This window comes from Anguilla rostrata, chromosome 1 (genome assembly GCF_018555375.3).
Source record: "Anguilla rostrata isolate EN2019 chromosome 1, ASM1855537v3, whole genome shotgun sequence".
NCBI classification, from domain to species: Eukaryota; Metazoa; Chordata; class Actinopteri; order Anguilliformes; family Anguillidae; genus Anguilla; species Anguilla rostrata.
In genome coordinates, this window is record NC_057933.1 from 41,206,105 (window position 1) to 41,224,532 (window position 18,428).

At 37.6% G+C, this 18,428-nt stretch overlaps 1 protein-coding gene across 3 annotated transcripts in view; it reads left to right on the forward strand.

The window, feature by feature from the left end:
* Positions 1 to 18,428, forward strand: part of vwc2 (von Willebrand factor C domain containing 2) — a 66,166-nt gene that overhangs the window by 5,945 nt on the left and 41,793 nt on the right. For 2 of the 3 annotated variants that reach the window (XM_064337352.1, XM_064337362.1), the window contains exon 2: positions 1,393 to 1,522. In XM_064337352.1, coding sequence (XP_064193422.1) covers positions 1,393 to 1,522 — 130 coding nt within the window. Of the gene's footprint in view, positions 1 to 1,392; positions 1,523 to 17,346; positions 17,710 to 18,428 lie in introns of those variants that run through there. The other variant, XM_064337371.1, reaches the window with a different exon arrangement.

Consider the following 18,428-nt stretch of genomic DNA (forward strand, 5'->3'; position numbering starts at 1 on the left):
GTCTTTAGGTTATTGGTGAGTCACTTACTCGGCACTTCAATTTAACAGTGGAATTTTTTGAATGGAACTGATGATCACATCATATTAGTCTTTCACTGTATAATTAGTTCAGTGTTTTTATTGATTGCTAAATGATTGCTGATCTTGAAGCAACTGTGTGCTTTGTTTGTATTTTCCAGATATAGTGTAAAAGCCTCAACATTTGTATAATATTACAGAACCGTGTCCACAGCATTTCTGTGTGCATATATTTATTCCCATCAGGGCTGTTTCCTTGTGCTTAGACCCTGTATTTAATGCTTGCAGCTCAATTTATTATTAATGTTGTTGTTATAGCTTTTGAATCCTCAAACGCTGTATTAGAAATTACATTTTAACATATTTCACAATCCACATTGAGTAAGTTGCTGTTGTACTCTAATTATCCCTGGTCGCCATTAAAAAAATATGTTATGCTTTTTTCATTTTTCTCCTAATTTGGAATGCCAGATTTAATTTTCAGCTGCACCCATTGCTGCAATTTCCGCATGTGCTCTCCTCCAAAGCACATGATGTCTGGCTGGTTCTTTTCACATCACAGTCTACAAGTCAGGCTTGCACAGACATGACATGAAGGAAAATACTTCATCTGTAGTTGAACAGGTTGACGGCTTCCATCGAATATTCATATGATGATCTGTCAGACAGCTGATGCCTTTGTATGTTAATGCATGTAGAGCCTGTAGAGCCTGTAGATTAATTGCTTCAGCAAGCTTCCCAGAATGAGAGATTTATGATAGTTCTGATATTTATTAACTGTGATGTGTCATAGGAAATGATTAGATTAATGATCATAATGTGTATGATCTACAATATTAATTCCATTCTGTGAATGAAAACTCTATGAATTTGTAAGAAAATTGCTAATTACAAGCTGAGAGGCTCTAACTTGCTTACTAACAGACTGTGGAAATGGTTTAATTGAAGTCTCTATTCAGAGGAGTTTACCTACTTTTCAATACCTGCTTTATGGTAACATTCTAAATTGTTAATCTAACTCAAGCCGCCTTTACACTGCTGTACTATTAAAAAATGCCGGATCAGAGCCGGGAAATATGAAACCAGTTAACACCGACGTTCTTTTATTGTATTGGCGTTCTTATTTATGCTCTGTGTAAAGACGGCTTAGTTCTGCCCTCCCTGAATACGCTTTTTTAACATGATGGCAGCCACCTGCAAGGGGAGGCTAAGATAAGAACAGATTTATTCTGACTATATGTTGTGATGTATGTGTTCTTACAGTATACTGTGATGGAGGTGGATGAGAAAGAGATCAAGTTAATGAGAGTCATTCTAACAATGCACTATGACGTACGTGTTCTAACAGTGTGCTGTCATGTATGTGTGGAGCAGGTGTCGGCCTGTGAGAGATGCCGCTGTGAGCCAAATGGGGAGGTGCTGTGCACAGTGGCTGCCTGTGCCCAAACGGAATGTGTGGACCCGGAGTACGAACCTGAGCAGTGCTGTCCCATCTGTAAGAGTGGTGAGTGCGACACATCCCCAGACCTCTCTAATGGCCTCACTGCTGCAGGAGTCCAGCGGCTACTGCCACAAACCTGCTCTTCCAAATCGTAACATATTTATGACCACAGTCAAAAGAACATGCTGTTCATGGAAGCTAACTCTTATATTATCAATGGAAATTGGCACAACACAGTCACAGTGCCGATACTTACATGAAACTGAGATATTAAAATCCAGTTTGGTACACTGAATGCACCTGATGTATCCATGGACATTGTCCATTGACCAAGTCAGAACTGAAAATACAATGTAAAGAAAAATGGATTAGCCCCACTGCCTGGATGCATGGTAAAAATACCAAATAGCAATTAAAGAAAAGGTTTTTTTTGGTAAGTCAATGATCAAGAACAAAAAAGCCAAAGCACTATAGTGAGATTATTAATTGCCTTTATTACAAGCAAGTTCTGATGGACAGTTAAAAAATTGTTACTGTGTTTTGGCTAAGAGAAACCTTGGAATATATCACAGGCCCATTTTGGATGCTATTGTATGTCCAAGATATTAGAAAGGTGATAAAAAAAAGGTTAAAGGGCCACACTGTGAGACTCAAATACTAAGCTACTGGTAAGATGCAGCTAAAGTAGCCTTTAAAAAGTAAGCCACAGCCCTGTCAGCCTTTTAACCCTTTTGTGCACATGCCAAATCCAAAACCTTGTCAATTTAGGGGGTACCTTATTTAAAGCTTTATGACTCCAGTTGTGAGCATCAGAGAGACTTGAAAAATTGAAAGCAGAACATTTGTACCATTTACAACACTAACTTTGATTCCTTTATATTCATAATTTTTTAGTTTGCAATGAAATACTGAGATCACATATATAAAACAAGTTAAATTTTACATGTCCTGGATCAAAAACTCCTTGACCACAATGTGTAAAATCTAAGGGTGGATGTACAGAACTACTAAAGCTCTATTAAGAAAAAAGTAAGCAATGTAACCAGCGTATCCAAATCTATCCAAAATGTCTAAATTATGCATTGCTGAAAATCACTACATAATCATGTATTTCACTACAAATCCACTGTTTCAACTCAAGAAACTCACTTTTGCATGATTTTCAAGTGTGAATTACAAGCTGTCCTGTACAGTGGTATAAAACATCTAGGGGTTCAGAAACATCCAAAATCTTTCCAAAAATGAATATAATGCTTTTTGTCCATTTATAAAGCATATACATGTGCCCCTTATGCCGGTTTAAGATGAAATATTGATATCAGATAAAAACATAATGCAAAAACATTATCACACAATGTGGTACAGCACCTAAATGTGTAATCATTAACTCTCGTATGTTTTTCTGTACTCTACAGTATGTCATGTTTTCTTGTATGGGGATGGGACGACATTTAAACAATATTCAACCACGTTTTGGCAATGTTCTAGCTCACGTCACATCTGGTTCTTGAAATAAAAACCCTACTAAGCTATCAACAAACGCTTACGTTACAGTGTGAAATGTCCTCATTATAAAATATTTAGACACTCAATTAAAAAGAAAACATATATGACCAAAATATTTTGAGCAGTAACACTTACATATGGATGTAATCTTATCTGTGTTCAGTAGATAGAGAAAGAGAATCAATGCTGTCATTGTCCTTTTCTGACTTAGCCATGCTCAGAAGTTCTCAAGAATAATCATATTTGTCCAAGAAATGACAAAACTCATCGATAAAGTTTTGCTGGGTGCAGTTTCTTACTGCTACCACAGAGCGAATGTGTGAGACAGCGATAATGAGACAAAACCTTTGGTTATGCTGAGCTATAAAACGCTATTCCAAAAGTAAACTTAGACATATTATACATTGTTAGAAAGATTATTTTGTCACCTATTGGAGAGATTAATAATTGTCAGTTGTACAAAGGGCGACAACACTAAACAGCATGTGTGGTATTGCACACACATTCTTACGTACTATTTTGGAAGGTACCCAGGTGTCACAAATGAGCATATATTTCACAAACGGATTGTCCAAAACAAGTCTCAGAAGGGACATCTCTATGCATAAAACAAATGATAGGGTTGTATATTTATTCCATATTTAGTCCCAGATATTGACAGTAGAATGACGTATAATTTTAGAAAAATTCCTCTTGTTTATTTCATTGTTCAGTGAGCAGCATTTTTCACAGCTGTACTGGCATGCCTTCAGTTATTGTATGCTTTATGTTGTTGTTATGATGGAATATGAATTTTTAGTAGTGAAAGAGTATTTTTATGAATGCCCAGATAGACACTAATTTGCAGTGGGTTGTGGGTAGGGGGTGCAGTTTCAGATGAGACTGCAGGGAGGGGGTGCTCGGTAAATGGACAACAGGCGCGACAACGGTGGCGCTTAGAAACTTTTGCATAGGTGTCCTGAATCATCTACTAATATAGTTATAACATAGAGTTCGTGTTTTCAACACATAGTTTGGTTGCAGGAGAACTAAATGTCTGAGTTGATCAATCAAGGCACGCCAGTGTACAGACCACTAGGGGGCTTGCGCAAAGGGGTTAAGTCATGTTTACCCTTACCCTGGGCTATATTTTGAGAACCAATGAATTAAAAAGTCACAGAGTAGGTCTGCTGCTGTTTCTCAACAGGCTTCTGTTTCCCTGTGTCTTATAAAAGGTAAAAGGGACGGTAAATAACTTTGAATGTGTAGATAGCTAAGTGTGTGATAGTTATCCATTAACAGATATAGCAGTGTGTGTATCAGTGTCTGAACTGCATTTAAATGCTGACTAAGGCCATAATAGGAGGCCACATTTACTGTGGTTCAGTTATGCAGTGTCCCAATTTTTCCCCCTCCTTCCCTCTCTTTCTCTCCCTCACACACAAGCAGGCACACATTGACTGTCATATGCATGTTCACACACACCCACTCTCAAACAAACATTTCCCTGAGTGGTTCAGTGATGCAAAGCCATATGTTCCATTACCAGTCATTTGTCTCCAGAAGCTTGACCTTTGCTGACTGCTTGTATAAATAGGTGATGGATATTGAACTTCCACTCTGTTGTTTACAGTATGTCATTTTCATCTGCTTGTAGACTGGAAATGGGGACGGCTGTCCTCATATCCCCTATACTACAAGTCCCTTTATCTGGGTTATTTCGGAACCAGCATACAAGCCGCAAACCAGATTGGCTAGACACATTTGACACTTTCCCCTGCATTGTATTTGTTGCCACAATAACATTTTCTCCACAGAGGTACATTTTAAATGTGCGTCATCTTATAACCAGCATGACTTTTATAATACTGTATACATAGATATAAAAGAGGACAGGCTGTAGCTTTTAAAAAATTACTTTAGTGTTATTGAAAATTTTGTAATTACTGAAAGTACATTACTCCCTACCCAGACCCCCACAATTTAATCCTTCCATTGGTGTTTTACCAAAAACGACATTTAAACTGGACCTCCCACACAATATCAATAATCCTCAAATTATTTAAAAAAATGGAAGTAATCTAATCTGTCAAAAATGTTTTTGCATGACAAATACTTGTCTATATTATGTTGTCTTCTGCGTGCCCAGGAGATTACTTTGAGCATGCAGTCAAGCTCTGGGCCACAGCACTAGTGAGTTACACAGGGACTTTGGGGGCATGGAGGTTAATTAGTGTTAATGGGAGGTCAATGTAGATTACTCAGGGAAGCTATCAAGACTATGTATAATAGATGTAGTCACCAATTTAAAATCACCAATAAAAACATCACAAATGTGTGCCATTTCATGCAGAGGTAGTTTGATGTAGCGTTTGTGGCCGGGAACTAGAATCCCAGGACTTGCAAAAAAATGTATTTCCCATTAACAGGATGAAATTAAGGGAAACATAGTTAAAATTTTAAATATTTCATGCACATACAACTTGTAAATGTCGCCGATGGAAACACAAGTGGAGTGCATAGACACTTACTAGGTGTGCAGTCGTAACCTCTGCCTGTCCAGAGTTAGTTGTGATGAAAAGTTATCTTGGAACCTAACTAACTATGCCTGCCCAAACTGCTATCTCTTAGATACAAGCTAGGTATGAATTTAGCATGGGTCTCATTGTACACTCCTCTGTTACATTTGGGTGTTTCAAGTTGGGTTATTTATCTTGCTCAGGTTTTTTGGCTCATTCGTTTTATCTTGTTCATTTGAGTCCCAACTCATTTATTTAACTCACTCACTCATTTGACTTCCATCAATTTACATCCATTAGTTGCAACTCCTATACAGTGAAAGTGATTGGCTCAAACAAACAGGACTGACAACTGAGATATTGAGACAGTTTGTATTGACTTTTGTGAAAATGAATCAAATCATTCAATGAACTGGAGGAAGGGAGAGAAAAGAGTCACTGTGTAATTTGCAAATAGATGTATCTTTCATGAAGAAAAGGACTTGTTCAGAAAGAGCAATTTGTTTCCAAATGACTCATCACTACACAGAGGTGCTTGCAGTAGATGTAAGGATTTAATTAACTGCATTCAGAAAAGGTCTGCACTGTGTTATTATTTCAGATGTTTTGGCATATTGCCTGGAATAGTGAAAGGGTCTTACATACTGATGTACTGTATTACTTACCTAAACCTAAAGTGTCAACACTGTTGAACTGGAAATGCTAGATTGTTAGAGAGGAAACTAGAGATTAAATGGAAGTCTACCTATCAGAATCTCTAGTAGGCTATTAATGAATACTTAACTAATGGCCATAACTGTAAAAAATATGCATTTAATTTAATTGGTGCCAAATGCAGGGCTGAGCATATCCAGTTCCCACCCCAGTTTAGAATGACCAATTGTCTGCAACTGCAGCTGTATACATGCATGAATGGAGTGTAGACATACACAACATAAACATGCGGTGTCACCAGCTGCTTTTTACGCACTACACACTACAGCTCACGTAGGGCCAGAGTTACTAAGCCTTTTGCAAATATTTTCAGATATGGCGCATTCTGCCCCAGAGTCATGCGTTCTATGCGTGAAAGAGGTGCGTTGAGCTGGAAGCGCAGTGTGTGTGATCTACGCAAGTCATTGCAAGGATATATGCAGGGGTTAAATTCGGATTTGGGAGTTGGATGGACCCTGAGATCCGGTGGGAGGTGGGTGAGAAAAAGGTACAAACCAATGAATGTCTCAGCTCAAAATAGTTGTATCTTTAATGTATTGTGCACATAATTGTAATTAAGGAAAACAATGTTTTAAAAAGAATGTATACTACTGATGAAAGCTTTTACATAAAATATTTCAAGTTTATTGAGTGTCATTAATACTGAGAATTTTTTTTACCCCTGAAAATAATGTCATCACCCTCTTTTGTCCTCCCTTTCTTCCTTATCCATCTTTATCCATCTTTCTTAAACTGTCGAATTGAAACAAAATGAAACCAGCGGCGACTGGTGAGCTGAAAATTGGTGGGGCGCAAAACTTCCTTTTAAACTAATCATCGATGTCAAACTGTTTTAATAAATTTTCGGTGATTAACAAGCATGCAAACATCTGACTAATCAATTGGAAAGGGACACACAGCTTCTTCGCATTGTGTTAAGGAGATTAAATGCTAAATGTGATTTAGAAAAATCCGTTTTAATCACTAAGCAGTGAGTATCAATACAATTAATCCACAAAATAGGCTGCTCAATACTATCATGGCCAGCTCTCCCCAAATAGGCAGTTTTATCGAGTATAGCCTAGGCCTTATAGCCTACATGTATTTTCATTTGCAGTACGAAATTGTGCACATTTTTAATCAACATTATTTGCGGATACATTCCGCACTTCTTTCTCCGCACTCGTATTCATGGCAAATATCTGCAATGATTGTAAACAAGATTGTAAACAAAATTGAATTGCAGGTTTTGTTTTTGCTGGTTATTCTGAAAGCTAACACGGTAGATAACAGACTGGTGTATCTTGTTTGTTAAGTGTAGACTACTTGGTGATTAAAATGGATTTTTAATGGATAAATTGAATTTATGATTTAATCCCCCTAACACGGTATGAAGATGCTGTGTGACTACTTGCCATTTGATTAGTCTGATCGTTGGCACGCTTGATAATAAAGGAAAATTACTAATGAAAACAGGTTAAGATCAATTAGGCTATTAGTTTAAAGGAAGGTTTTGCGCCCCACCAATTTTCAGCTCACTAGTCACCAGTCGCCACTGAATAAAACGTTATGTGGGAAATAGCTATTCAATCCTAGCTTAACTGCTGACCAGCAACCCGATGATTTTGCTCAAGCAATAAAAGTTGCCGTTAATAATAGCCGGCTTTCGTGGGGGCTGTTTATTCATCTCTTTTTAAAATGTTGCATAGATTAAATTACATGTTAATGAAATTTCCTATTGCATCCGCTTCCAAACAATCAAGACAATCAACAATATTTTTCTTTCTGTGCCTGTCTATATAAAGGACTGTTTCTCCAGAGTTTTTTTCTTCAGATTTAGGATTGGTTGAGCGAGTAACTGGCTAGAGGGAACACGTGGACTGGAGCATACGAAAAATTGACTGGATTGTCATAGTTATTTGTAAAACTGCCGGTCAAAATTATTTATTTACCAAAGGTGGGTGGACGCTGTCCACCCGCGTCCACCCCCAATTTAACCCCTGGATATATTCATATGAGTTTTAAAAGAGAATTCTGCGTGAATGGGTGGAGATATTGTAAGTATGGCTGATTATGTATTCCATCAAAGGTTTGCACAATTAACAACGTAAATATTGGCTAAAGTCACAGAGCAGGCACGGAAAAGATAAAATTCACAGAATATTGGAAAAAGAGGCAGAAATCACACCGTGTTTAAAAACACGAATTTATTAAATTAAACAAAGGATTTCATGCACAGCCGTGGGAAATGATTGAAATGGCATGTACAGTAACTTGCTTGAAGTTTCAAAAAAATCAGTGGGCAGTTCCTGCTAGTAGCTAAATAATATGAATGAATGCCTTGATAGGCTGGTGCATTAACTTGTGTTTGTCTATCACAGAAAGAGCATGCCTTTTGCCTTTAACAGAACATTGTTAGAAACAGAGCATACAGAGCATTCTCAAATTACATTACTAAAATAATAAAACACAGAGTCACTCTGTTTGTTGTTATTTCTTTAACATTAGATTTGGTATATGTTGTGAGGTTTGAATCTTTGGGCACCTGTTTTCACTGACTATAGCTACAGGAGTGCTTGAAAAAATCACAGAGAGCACTAAAATTCATGGCACTGCCAAAAAAGAGACCAAAATAATATAATCCATGATACTTGCAAATTCTGTGACAAAACACCCAGCTATAGAAATAATAACTTTTCTGGGGAAAATAAAAGATGACTTCCCACATGTTCCCACTCCATCCCAGCAATAGTCATGCTCCTTGCAACATTACACTATCTTGCATCTGGATTAATTCAGTTGGCAATTGACGCTACAGCTGGAATATATGCATTTTGTTCTGTGCTGTCCGTACTCCTGGATAGCCTACACTCTTATGTGGCAAACAAAGATACATCAGTTCTTCCACATCCAATGAAGATACACTGTACAGTGTTCTGTGTTAAATAAACTCCTCAAGAGTTTACAGTGCCATGAAAAAGTATTTTCCCCTTCCTGATTTCCACTATTATTGCATTGCATTTGTCACACTGAATGGTTTCAGGTCTTTAGACAAAATGTAATATTAAACAAAGGGAAATTGAGTAAACACAAAACTAATTTGTCAGTGGTTATTTCATTTACTTAATGAAAAAAGTTACCCAACACCTATGTCACTCATGTGAAAAAGTAATTACTGTGTATTCAGCGCACTACACAGGAGATTTTGTGTTGTTGTTGAACTGCTCCTATTAAGCTCTGCTGCATACATAAAATGCAAATAGAAGGCAGTACCCTTCACTGATTGTGTAATTAGCTGTAGCCTCAGTAAATAAGATGTTAATTTCAGGCAGACTGCAAACCCACCAACATACCCTTGTCAGCACACAATTTGCACTGTAAGTTTTATGTATGTAAATCTGGCCCATACAGTGGACTTAGAAGAAGACCTTTCATATGCACTTTTGACTGCAATTTACAGGAACCCAATTGACCAACAGGGGTCACTATATAGAAATGCAGTGGGTACCCAATCCAACTGAGTGCTCCCATTCCATGGGTGGTGTAATCACAGAGCTACCGGCCATATTCGGCACTGGCAAGGGCCAGATTCGATCCACGGGCGTGAGACTCATCCATGCACCACAGTGTGGTGTATGTATTTTTTATTCTAATGGATTGCAATGTTATTTTAGCCCTTTGGGATAAAAAATATTTTTTGTTGATAAAAATCCCAAAATAATGTCCCAAAGATATTATACAACTTGTACCCCTTTCACACAGCTAATACCGCGTCTGAGCCACCTCTGATGTGGTAACAGGTTCCCTTTCCCACAGAATTTGTAATGCGGCATTCGACCCGTCTTTACCTTTCAGGCACAGTAGAACTCAACTCTCCTGAATGAATTGTCTATGTTCCGTTACCATAGTAACACACTTGATGTAGGCCAAAACTTTAACGTTACTTGTTGTTTATTTTCGTTGCAATCTTCTTGTAAGTTAGCGAAAAACAAACAAACAAACATGTTACATTTTGAAGTGCAAGTGGTCGCATTATTTACGTTATTCGTTTTTGCGTTCTCAATGGGTCCAGGTATTTCCTCTGTATGCCATTTTTTCGGTTGAGAGATAGGTGCGTGTGAACGCAGATCTGTAACGTAATTCGAATGCCGCCCAGAAAGCAGTCATCGATGCTGCTTTCTGTTCCCACAGGAGAAATGCGGTAGTCGAGGCGCCTCGAAAACACGGGGGAGGCGTTTTCGATGCGGAATTTTAAAAGCCGTCGCAACATGTTCACACAGACATAAGTGCGGTATCAAAGCTGTCTCGAAAACTCCTTTTTTCTTCTGTGTGAAAGGGGCATAACTTATTTGCAGGTGGTTTTATTGGCAAGTGGTTTGAATCTGTTCTCACAAGAAAGTAGTATATTATAGGCTTTATAGGCTTTTCACAGAAGCAGTGCATTTGATTTTTATGAATATTGATGTGATCACAGGGAAGTATTTTGCTTTTTTCTTTACTGATGTGATAGGGATTCCTTGTCCTTGTTCCATTTTTACAAAACAATGAAAACAATTAAAGTTTGCCAATTGGCCAATGTATATCTTTGAAAACTTGCATTTAGTTAAAAAAAATTACTATATATTTTCATTTCAAAACATAATTTGCTATACTTCATGTATTAATTTTAATGACTATAAGTTTTACTATACTTCATACAACCTTCAGTAATGCAAAATAATAACTCAAAGACCCCCCTCCCCAAAGTATTTGCCCGACTCCCAATTATGTATCACCGAAACATGAAAAACTGCATGCCATTGTTGTTAATACAACACATTTATTAACCACACATTTTACTACTTAGTGCAGCAAATGTAATTACATCCATTTACAACAGCCATGCTACTTCACAACATGCATGTCAGTGCAGCCATTCTTCTGGGTCTCTCCAAAAAAAATTCTAGTGCCCTCTGATCCATAGTGTCCTCCACTGAAGTTTCATTGATCCTGACCTGCAGAGTTATTTTGTCCCAAAAGCCTGTGTTGGACTATTTAAAAAATACACAAATTAATATAGACAGCCATTACAAATTAGGATTGACCAACATAAATACATAAATCGCTTTTCCTTGCTAATTGCTAAAATTATATTATTATTATTATTATTATTATTATTATTATTAGTTCAGAGCACTGAACATAGAACAAGGTCATTAACTGTTAAGACAGCTGGATTCAGAAATTTCTTAATCAAATTCTCACTTGTATGACATGACAGTTTTCTCACTGTTCATAAAAGGAGCACGTAATCCTGATTAGGTAGCTCTCATTTTATTTTATGTGGAGTATTTTCGTTTTTATCTTCATGCTTTGTTTATAAACAACTGAAGAGGTAGAGCTGGCGGATTGTTTTTCTAGAATTTGCTTTGTCAACTCAAGGAGCACTTATTACTATGCATAGAGTAAGAGTTCATTTGATCCCATCAGTATACCTTGAGTTCCTCCCAGGCAGTTGTGTTTATCATCAGAGGTGATATGTTGATATTTTTTAAATCTATAATCTGCCACATTTAATAAACTTATTGTCAGATAATACATTTTAAACCACCTGTGTCTTCTCCGCACCTTTTGTGTACCCTTTCAAAAGACAAGTAGGGTGTCATCTCAGATGACAATACTTTTGTAAGTGCCAGAGTAGACTGGGGGAGGAGTTTCTTGTCATTACGATTGTATCTATTTTAGGTAAATGAGAAAAAATAATACTACTGGGATAAATGGATCCCCAAAGGCCTGTAATTCCATATTTGGAATGGAGGGACTGCAACTGTGCTACATCTGCTTTGTTCAAGAATAAGGTAATATTGATTTAAGTCTGGGTGGTAGGAAAGTCTCATACCTCTTACTTTAAACTCCACAATCGCTTGAGCATTGAAGGGGAACCTTTTTCCCCCTCAATGAATCTTTCCTTTCTCCTCTTAATTTTGTTGGTGGCTAGGAATGTATCACATTTGGCCTCCAGAGCCCTTATGTGCTTCATAGCATGTTCAGCCAGGTTCTCGTGTGAGATGATGTGGCGGTCATAGGAGAGCATAGCAGACAGGACAGTATCATGCTTTGATCTCAGGGATACATAAGTGTTGACAGTGTTGCACATGGCAAAGGATGGCAGGGCTCTCCTATTTCTCTCCATTTCTCCTACAAGCCACTGAAATGTTTCAGTTGCACTTTTTTGAGGACACAAATTTATAATATCAATTCAACTAGCAGACAAATATACATTGAAATCTTAGAAACATAACTTTAGATACCACACCCTGCAACATTCTCACACAGGAATTCAGTAATGAGTCACCCCCAGTCCCAAGTGCCCCATTATTATTTTACATCATACATGCAAAAACAGTCATCATTACGGATGAGTCGGTAGCCTCGTCCGCCATCTTCGATGTGCTGTAAACAAAACACTGCAATTTCTGCAACGTACTTTTTGCATCATTTCCTGCCTCCTGCACGCTCTACCCAGGCGCCACCCCTCGCCTAAACCAAATGGAGTATTTCCATTAGGTGAGAACGTGTCTGACATGGACAATCTCCTGTTGTGTGCTACATGTGTGAAAGGGCAACTCCGGACAATGTCTGGACCTGATTCTCCGGGCGTTGTCCGGAGTTCATATGAGGAAACGGCTAAAGACTGCAAAACAAGATACAGGCCTTGCTCACCCTGGTTTGGAATGACTGGATAAGCAGTTGGTGCATGTCCTTTATAAACCAAATTAGCTAGTGTGTCCTATGGTTCTCTTTTGTGGTTCACAAACCAAAAATGGATTTTAGTAGCAGTAATACAGGATAAACCAAGGTTTCAAATGTGATGATAGATTTACCTGGGCCATGAGTTTTTTATGAACATGTAACCTGGAAATGTTACATGTAACCTAGAAATGTTTATTTCAGTGCCAATCCTCAGGACATCACTGTATAGTCACTCTAATTGCAGGAATCAGCAGGAAGCAGTAGCAGATACTTGTTATACAATTCAGGACCAATTGAAAGCTTTTAGTCCCAATGGGACAAGTCTCTAAACCAGTAGTGCAGCTGATGTGGATGCAAGTTTCTGTTTTAGCATAGCAGTAAACCATCTGATTTAACTAATCACATTTTTGATTAAAGACCACAATTAGTTAATTTATTGAGTCAAGTGTTGTACTGCAGGGCTAGAACAAAGGCTGCATCCCAGTAGTCTTTCCTAATCTGCAAGTTTCTTGTTCTCTTGTCGAGAATCCCTAGCCTCCTCTATTTCTCTTAGTCCACTGCACAAAACCTTAGGATAAGCCAGATAGTACTGGATGAGATAAATGGGAAATATGATTTTTAGTTCAAATTCTCCATGGCCTTTTCTTAAAAAATGTCATTTATTCCTTTTCACCCATAATTCAGTTCAAAAGTAATAACCATACTTCACTTATTTTTCTGTGGGGGTAACTTGTTACACTACTCTTTGATTACCTTCTGTTACTCTCATTCTCTCTCACTCTCTCTCTCTCTCTCTCTCTCTCTCTCTCTCTCTCAAAAAAGGAAGAAACGGTATTACTTTATTCACACAGTGATCAGTCTTACCCTCTGAATAGGCCTATCACTTCCCAGCAAGCATGCATCCCTACTTAGTTTGAACATTGAATATTATCTAGATATTGTGAAATCAGGCCTACATTGCATCAACAAAGGCCCAGTGTCTTTTGTGCTTGTGTGATACATAATTTTTACATATGCTGTATCAAAGAAAGCTGCACAAATTGATCTATTCAATAGCTCCAGCCTTGTCAGAAATTTTGAGACATCCATGGCAGACATCCATGCGCCTTCATGCCTCTGTGCAAATGATGAAATAGGCTGCTGCACAGCTTATTGAAAATTAGCATTTTTTTCTTTAACAGTTTATAAACCCCAGTAATTTATAGGACATCCCATCGATTTTAAAAACAGCTATATCAGGAGTGCCCAATACATTGGTCACGATCGATGGTAGATTGCATGTCATTTAAAAAATTCATTGGTTAAAACTCTCATCCTGTTTATATCCCTGTTCCCTACAGCGTATTCCTCACTGACTGATTGACCTGAAATCTGGCCAATGAGAACTTTTTACATTTAGCACGTTCATTCATGATATAGAAACAATTGTGCATGCAAATGTTTGTGGTATGGTCACATAAATATCAAATATTCCTTGATATTAACACAATTTGCCAGGGCATTTTATATGTTCCATTTTAGGCAAGGAATTTCCCTTTCAATATCCAACATATAATGGTGTAAATCTAAAGCTGAGTATGCTGGTTTTTGTCAAAGATAATCTCTTGAACAATTAAGGGTGCTGTAAATATGTTTATGTTTTACGACAATTTTGTGGTTAAACTAACTTTAACACAATGCAGGGTTGGCCATTTGCTGTCTGTAAACTCCATTCATTTTACACAGATGGTTTCAGGCTTCCACGCTGTCTTCACAAAAACGGGACCCAACTATTTCACCTGTCAGTTTGTAATTGAATCAATTTAAAAATGAACCTCTCTCAGTTTGGAATTATTTGCTATATAGTACAGCATAGTATTTGAAAGCATAAGTTGGTCTGACCTATTGAAATTCCTGGGATGTGAATATAGGACATTTATTTTTATGGCATGCATCACTATTTCTGGAATAAGGTGGCTTAAGGGGGTAAATTGTCCTTCAGTAGATGTAACAAGTCTAATTAAGAACAGCTAGTGTCTTACTAAAAACAATGACTAATTTAACTCATTACAGTACAGAGTTTGTTACTACGGTTGAAACAAAAACCAGCATACACAGTTGGTCACCAGGACCAGGGTGGAGAAACGCTGCTATGGAGCACTACTACACTCAAAGAAAGTTGGATAGTGGTTGCATGCAATATTACTATTTAGACTCTGAAAATAAATGGTTGGACTTACATATTGAAGAATTGTTAGATTTACTTTCTGGACAGTGATTGCCCATAATTAAGTAGCCTTATGGTGACATCTTCAACTTAATCAGTTTGTCACATAATATTGTGTGCAACCACTGCCCAACGATTTTGAGTAGAGATACGACATAGTGAAAAGTTACACTCAGTTTGCTATTTATCCATGCTAGTTTAGTTACCAAGCTATGGGCTGGTAATGTCTGGTCTGTGTAATTGATGGGATAAATGAAACAGTAGTTTGTAAGGAATTAATTCATACTAGAACAAAGTACCCTTTTGTCGTTGCAACCGTTGTCCTTGAGCTTCCCCTGAGCCCTGGGACTTTTGTCCCTGTACCCCAGGCCTCTCCATGGCGCTTGTGTTGGCCAACAGAGGGGGTTGCTCAGTATAGCAGCTTCATATCACTCTTCTTCTTCTACTAACTACTTGCTCGCACTAGTTTTAGAGAAAACTGCTGCAGAAAACTCGATAGTGTTGCTTGTCTGTCTTGTATGTATAGATAATTAAATACACTGTATTGAAGCACTGTACTTTGACTATTTTCTTTATTGTGTGTTTGACCATTTTCTTTATTGTGTGTTCCATAGTTTACCATAGCTTCACCCACCATGGTACTGTAAACTATGATTTTCTGACACGGTTTACAAAGTTACTTACTTAGTGCCCAGTTTTAGCAGTCGGCCTGCACCATAGTTTATTACAGTACAACAGTTACCATGGTCAAAATACATGAAACCGGAATTGTCCCCTTTTTAATTTCATAGATAATAACATTGGATATTTTAATGATATATTGACCTCCGAACTGGAAATGTCCCGTTTTAATTTCAGAAATCTTGTCACCTTAGCTAGCTCGGTTCTTTGTTGGCATGCGAACGGTAGATGGTGAATCAGCACCGTGTAGACCGCGCTGACCGCAAGAAGCATGAAAGCTAGCTAGGTAGTTTATTAGCATGCTAACGCCAAATGGTGAATCAGCAATAGACTTCAGAATTCTTACCTGACTTCTCTGGAGATTCGCTAGCTCGTGCCAATCTCTTGCTTTTGGCATCATGACTTTGTGACCGTGATTTGCGCTTCTTTTTAGCCATGATGCAAACGTTCTTCGAAAAAACTCTCTCTGTCTTGAATGGATCCTCTCCAGCGTTTTCAGTTCTGAACCGTCTGTGGTGTAATGTTCCACTTACGGGTCGGAGACGAAAGTCGAATTTACAAATCAATTTACAATTTTTATAAACCACAAAAACAGCGCCGAAACAAACAACTCGGTAGCAAAGCACCACTCTCCATGCAGGCTCACAGTTTAAGAGACCAGAAAACACACAGATCAGTGAATAAGTACCAAAACAGTGAATAAGTACCAAGCGGGGCCAGCCCTCCTACAGTGGTGTGACTGTTACCATTGGTACGGTAGTTCCAGATTGCAAAATAAAAAGTAAAACTGGCAAGTATTTCTTTAACATTAAAAATGAAATTATGAAAAACAGTGTATGCAAACAACAGCCCCCTGAAACTTTTTTGGGGCAAGTTTGGAGGGATTGGAGGAATGTGAATTGGAGGAATAGTGGGACACACAAACACACAAGCCGCTCTCCAATTATAGTAGTAGGATGTCAATGATTCCTTGGTCTGACGTTGGTTCTAACAGCGCAACCCCCAACCCCAGATTAGCTAGATAATATTAAGGACACAATCTTCTTAATCAATTATTGATGTTTATTCAACTACAATGGGCAGTGTTAAAAAAGAAAATTGGCTTTCTAGGCCTACCCCATTACTTGCTGCAAATACTGGATCTCTGTTTTTTCTCAAGTAGTTTCAACTAACAATGTTGTGGCAACAAAAGGAGCAGCCTGAAACAGCAGCCAGGATAAATTGCTAAGGTACCACAAATAGCCATGGTAGGACTGCAGTCATCCTCTGCAGCTGCAGAAGTTTTTCCATGAGCTTGACCTTGCTTCGTTTGACAATTTCATTTTGCAAATGGTAACTATAAAATTATTTATGTTTTTAACATAACATTATGCCTTTCATATGAGAAATACTGTCCTTTTCATATTGAAAGAAAAATGATTATCATAATACTAGTGTGGTGTGTTGTTTGAGCACTGATAATAGAATTAGTTGACATGTTAAATTGCTGGTTAAATGTATTGATAGCTTTTAAAATTTGTCATGCCTGATATTCATTGTTAATCTAAAATTATTATTTTATTGATTTTAAGATTATTCCTTGTGGTATTCTCAAGTTTATATCAGAAATCTACATGGTCTCCCTCGCTTTGTTTGATCTGTGACCAGTGAAACAACTTCAATGGAAAAACATAAAATGGTTCATACTGTACTTGAAAAATAAATGTGAAATTTTAAAGTGCATATTATACTGTTTCATGAAATGCAGTGTTTTGCACATCAGATCATCTGAAGGGGCATGAAAAATCAGGTCATGTGACCTGAACAAGGAGAATGAAGCAGTGACTAAACTGGTCAGTGCTAAGCACTGACACTCAAATTGAGGAATTATTCAAGCCATTGGCTAATATTTACAGAAAAGACAAATGACGGATATAAAAATATGTGCAATTAACTACTGCAATTATGACATTCAGTTTTTTTTCTGAAATTGATGTTTCAATATTTGAACTACATAATTTCTAATATGAAGCATATAGTCTTCTAGGAACTGAGTCAATCACCTGTTGTGCTGTTCTATAACCATTGTACTAACTTGCCCCTTATTTATTTATTTATCCCGGCAAGAAAATGTGACATATCAAACTCAGTTGAACTCATTCAGATAGTTGATACCAGATTCTCTAGATTCAATTGTTTTTGTAAAATGTTCCATTATCATGGAGAATTATAACTTAAATCCCATTTCAGATTTCTCTCATCTTGTACGACTTGGCTCATCCACTCAACTGATATTCTGTGCAGTGGACTAGAAGAAGAGGAGGCTAGGGTATGCCCTGCTGGGGAATGAAGAAATTAAGAGATAAGGAGACAAGAAAAGACTATTAGGGTACAGCCAACAACTTGTACGCACATGGGGCCTGCTTGGATAAGATTGGACACCCCTGTGGCTACTGAATGATTCATTGAGATGATCAAGGTATTGTAGTTTGTTAATTGCTTCAAAAGTGGTTTAATAAAGTATTGCAGCAGATTTGTTTTGGAGAACAAAATTACAGATTTAAAAAGGCAATCAGGAAAAACCCATGGTCCTAAATATAGCATATGCTGTTCTGGATTGAGACAACCTTTAAAAAGGTTAATACCAGCAGTGGCAGCCCTTTTGTATTTGCAT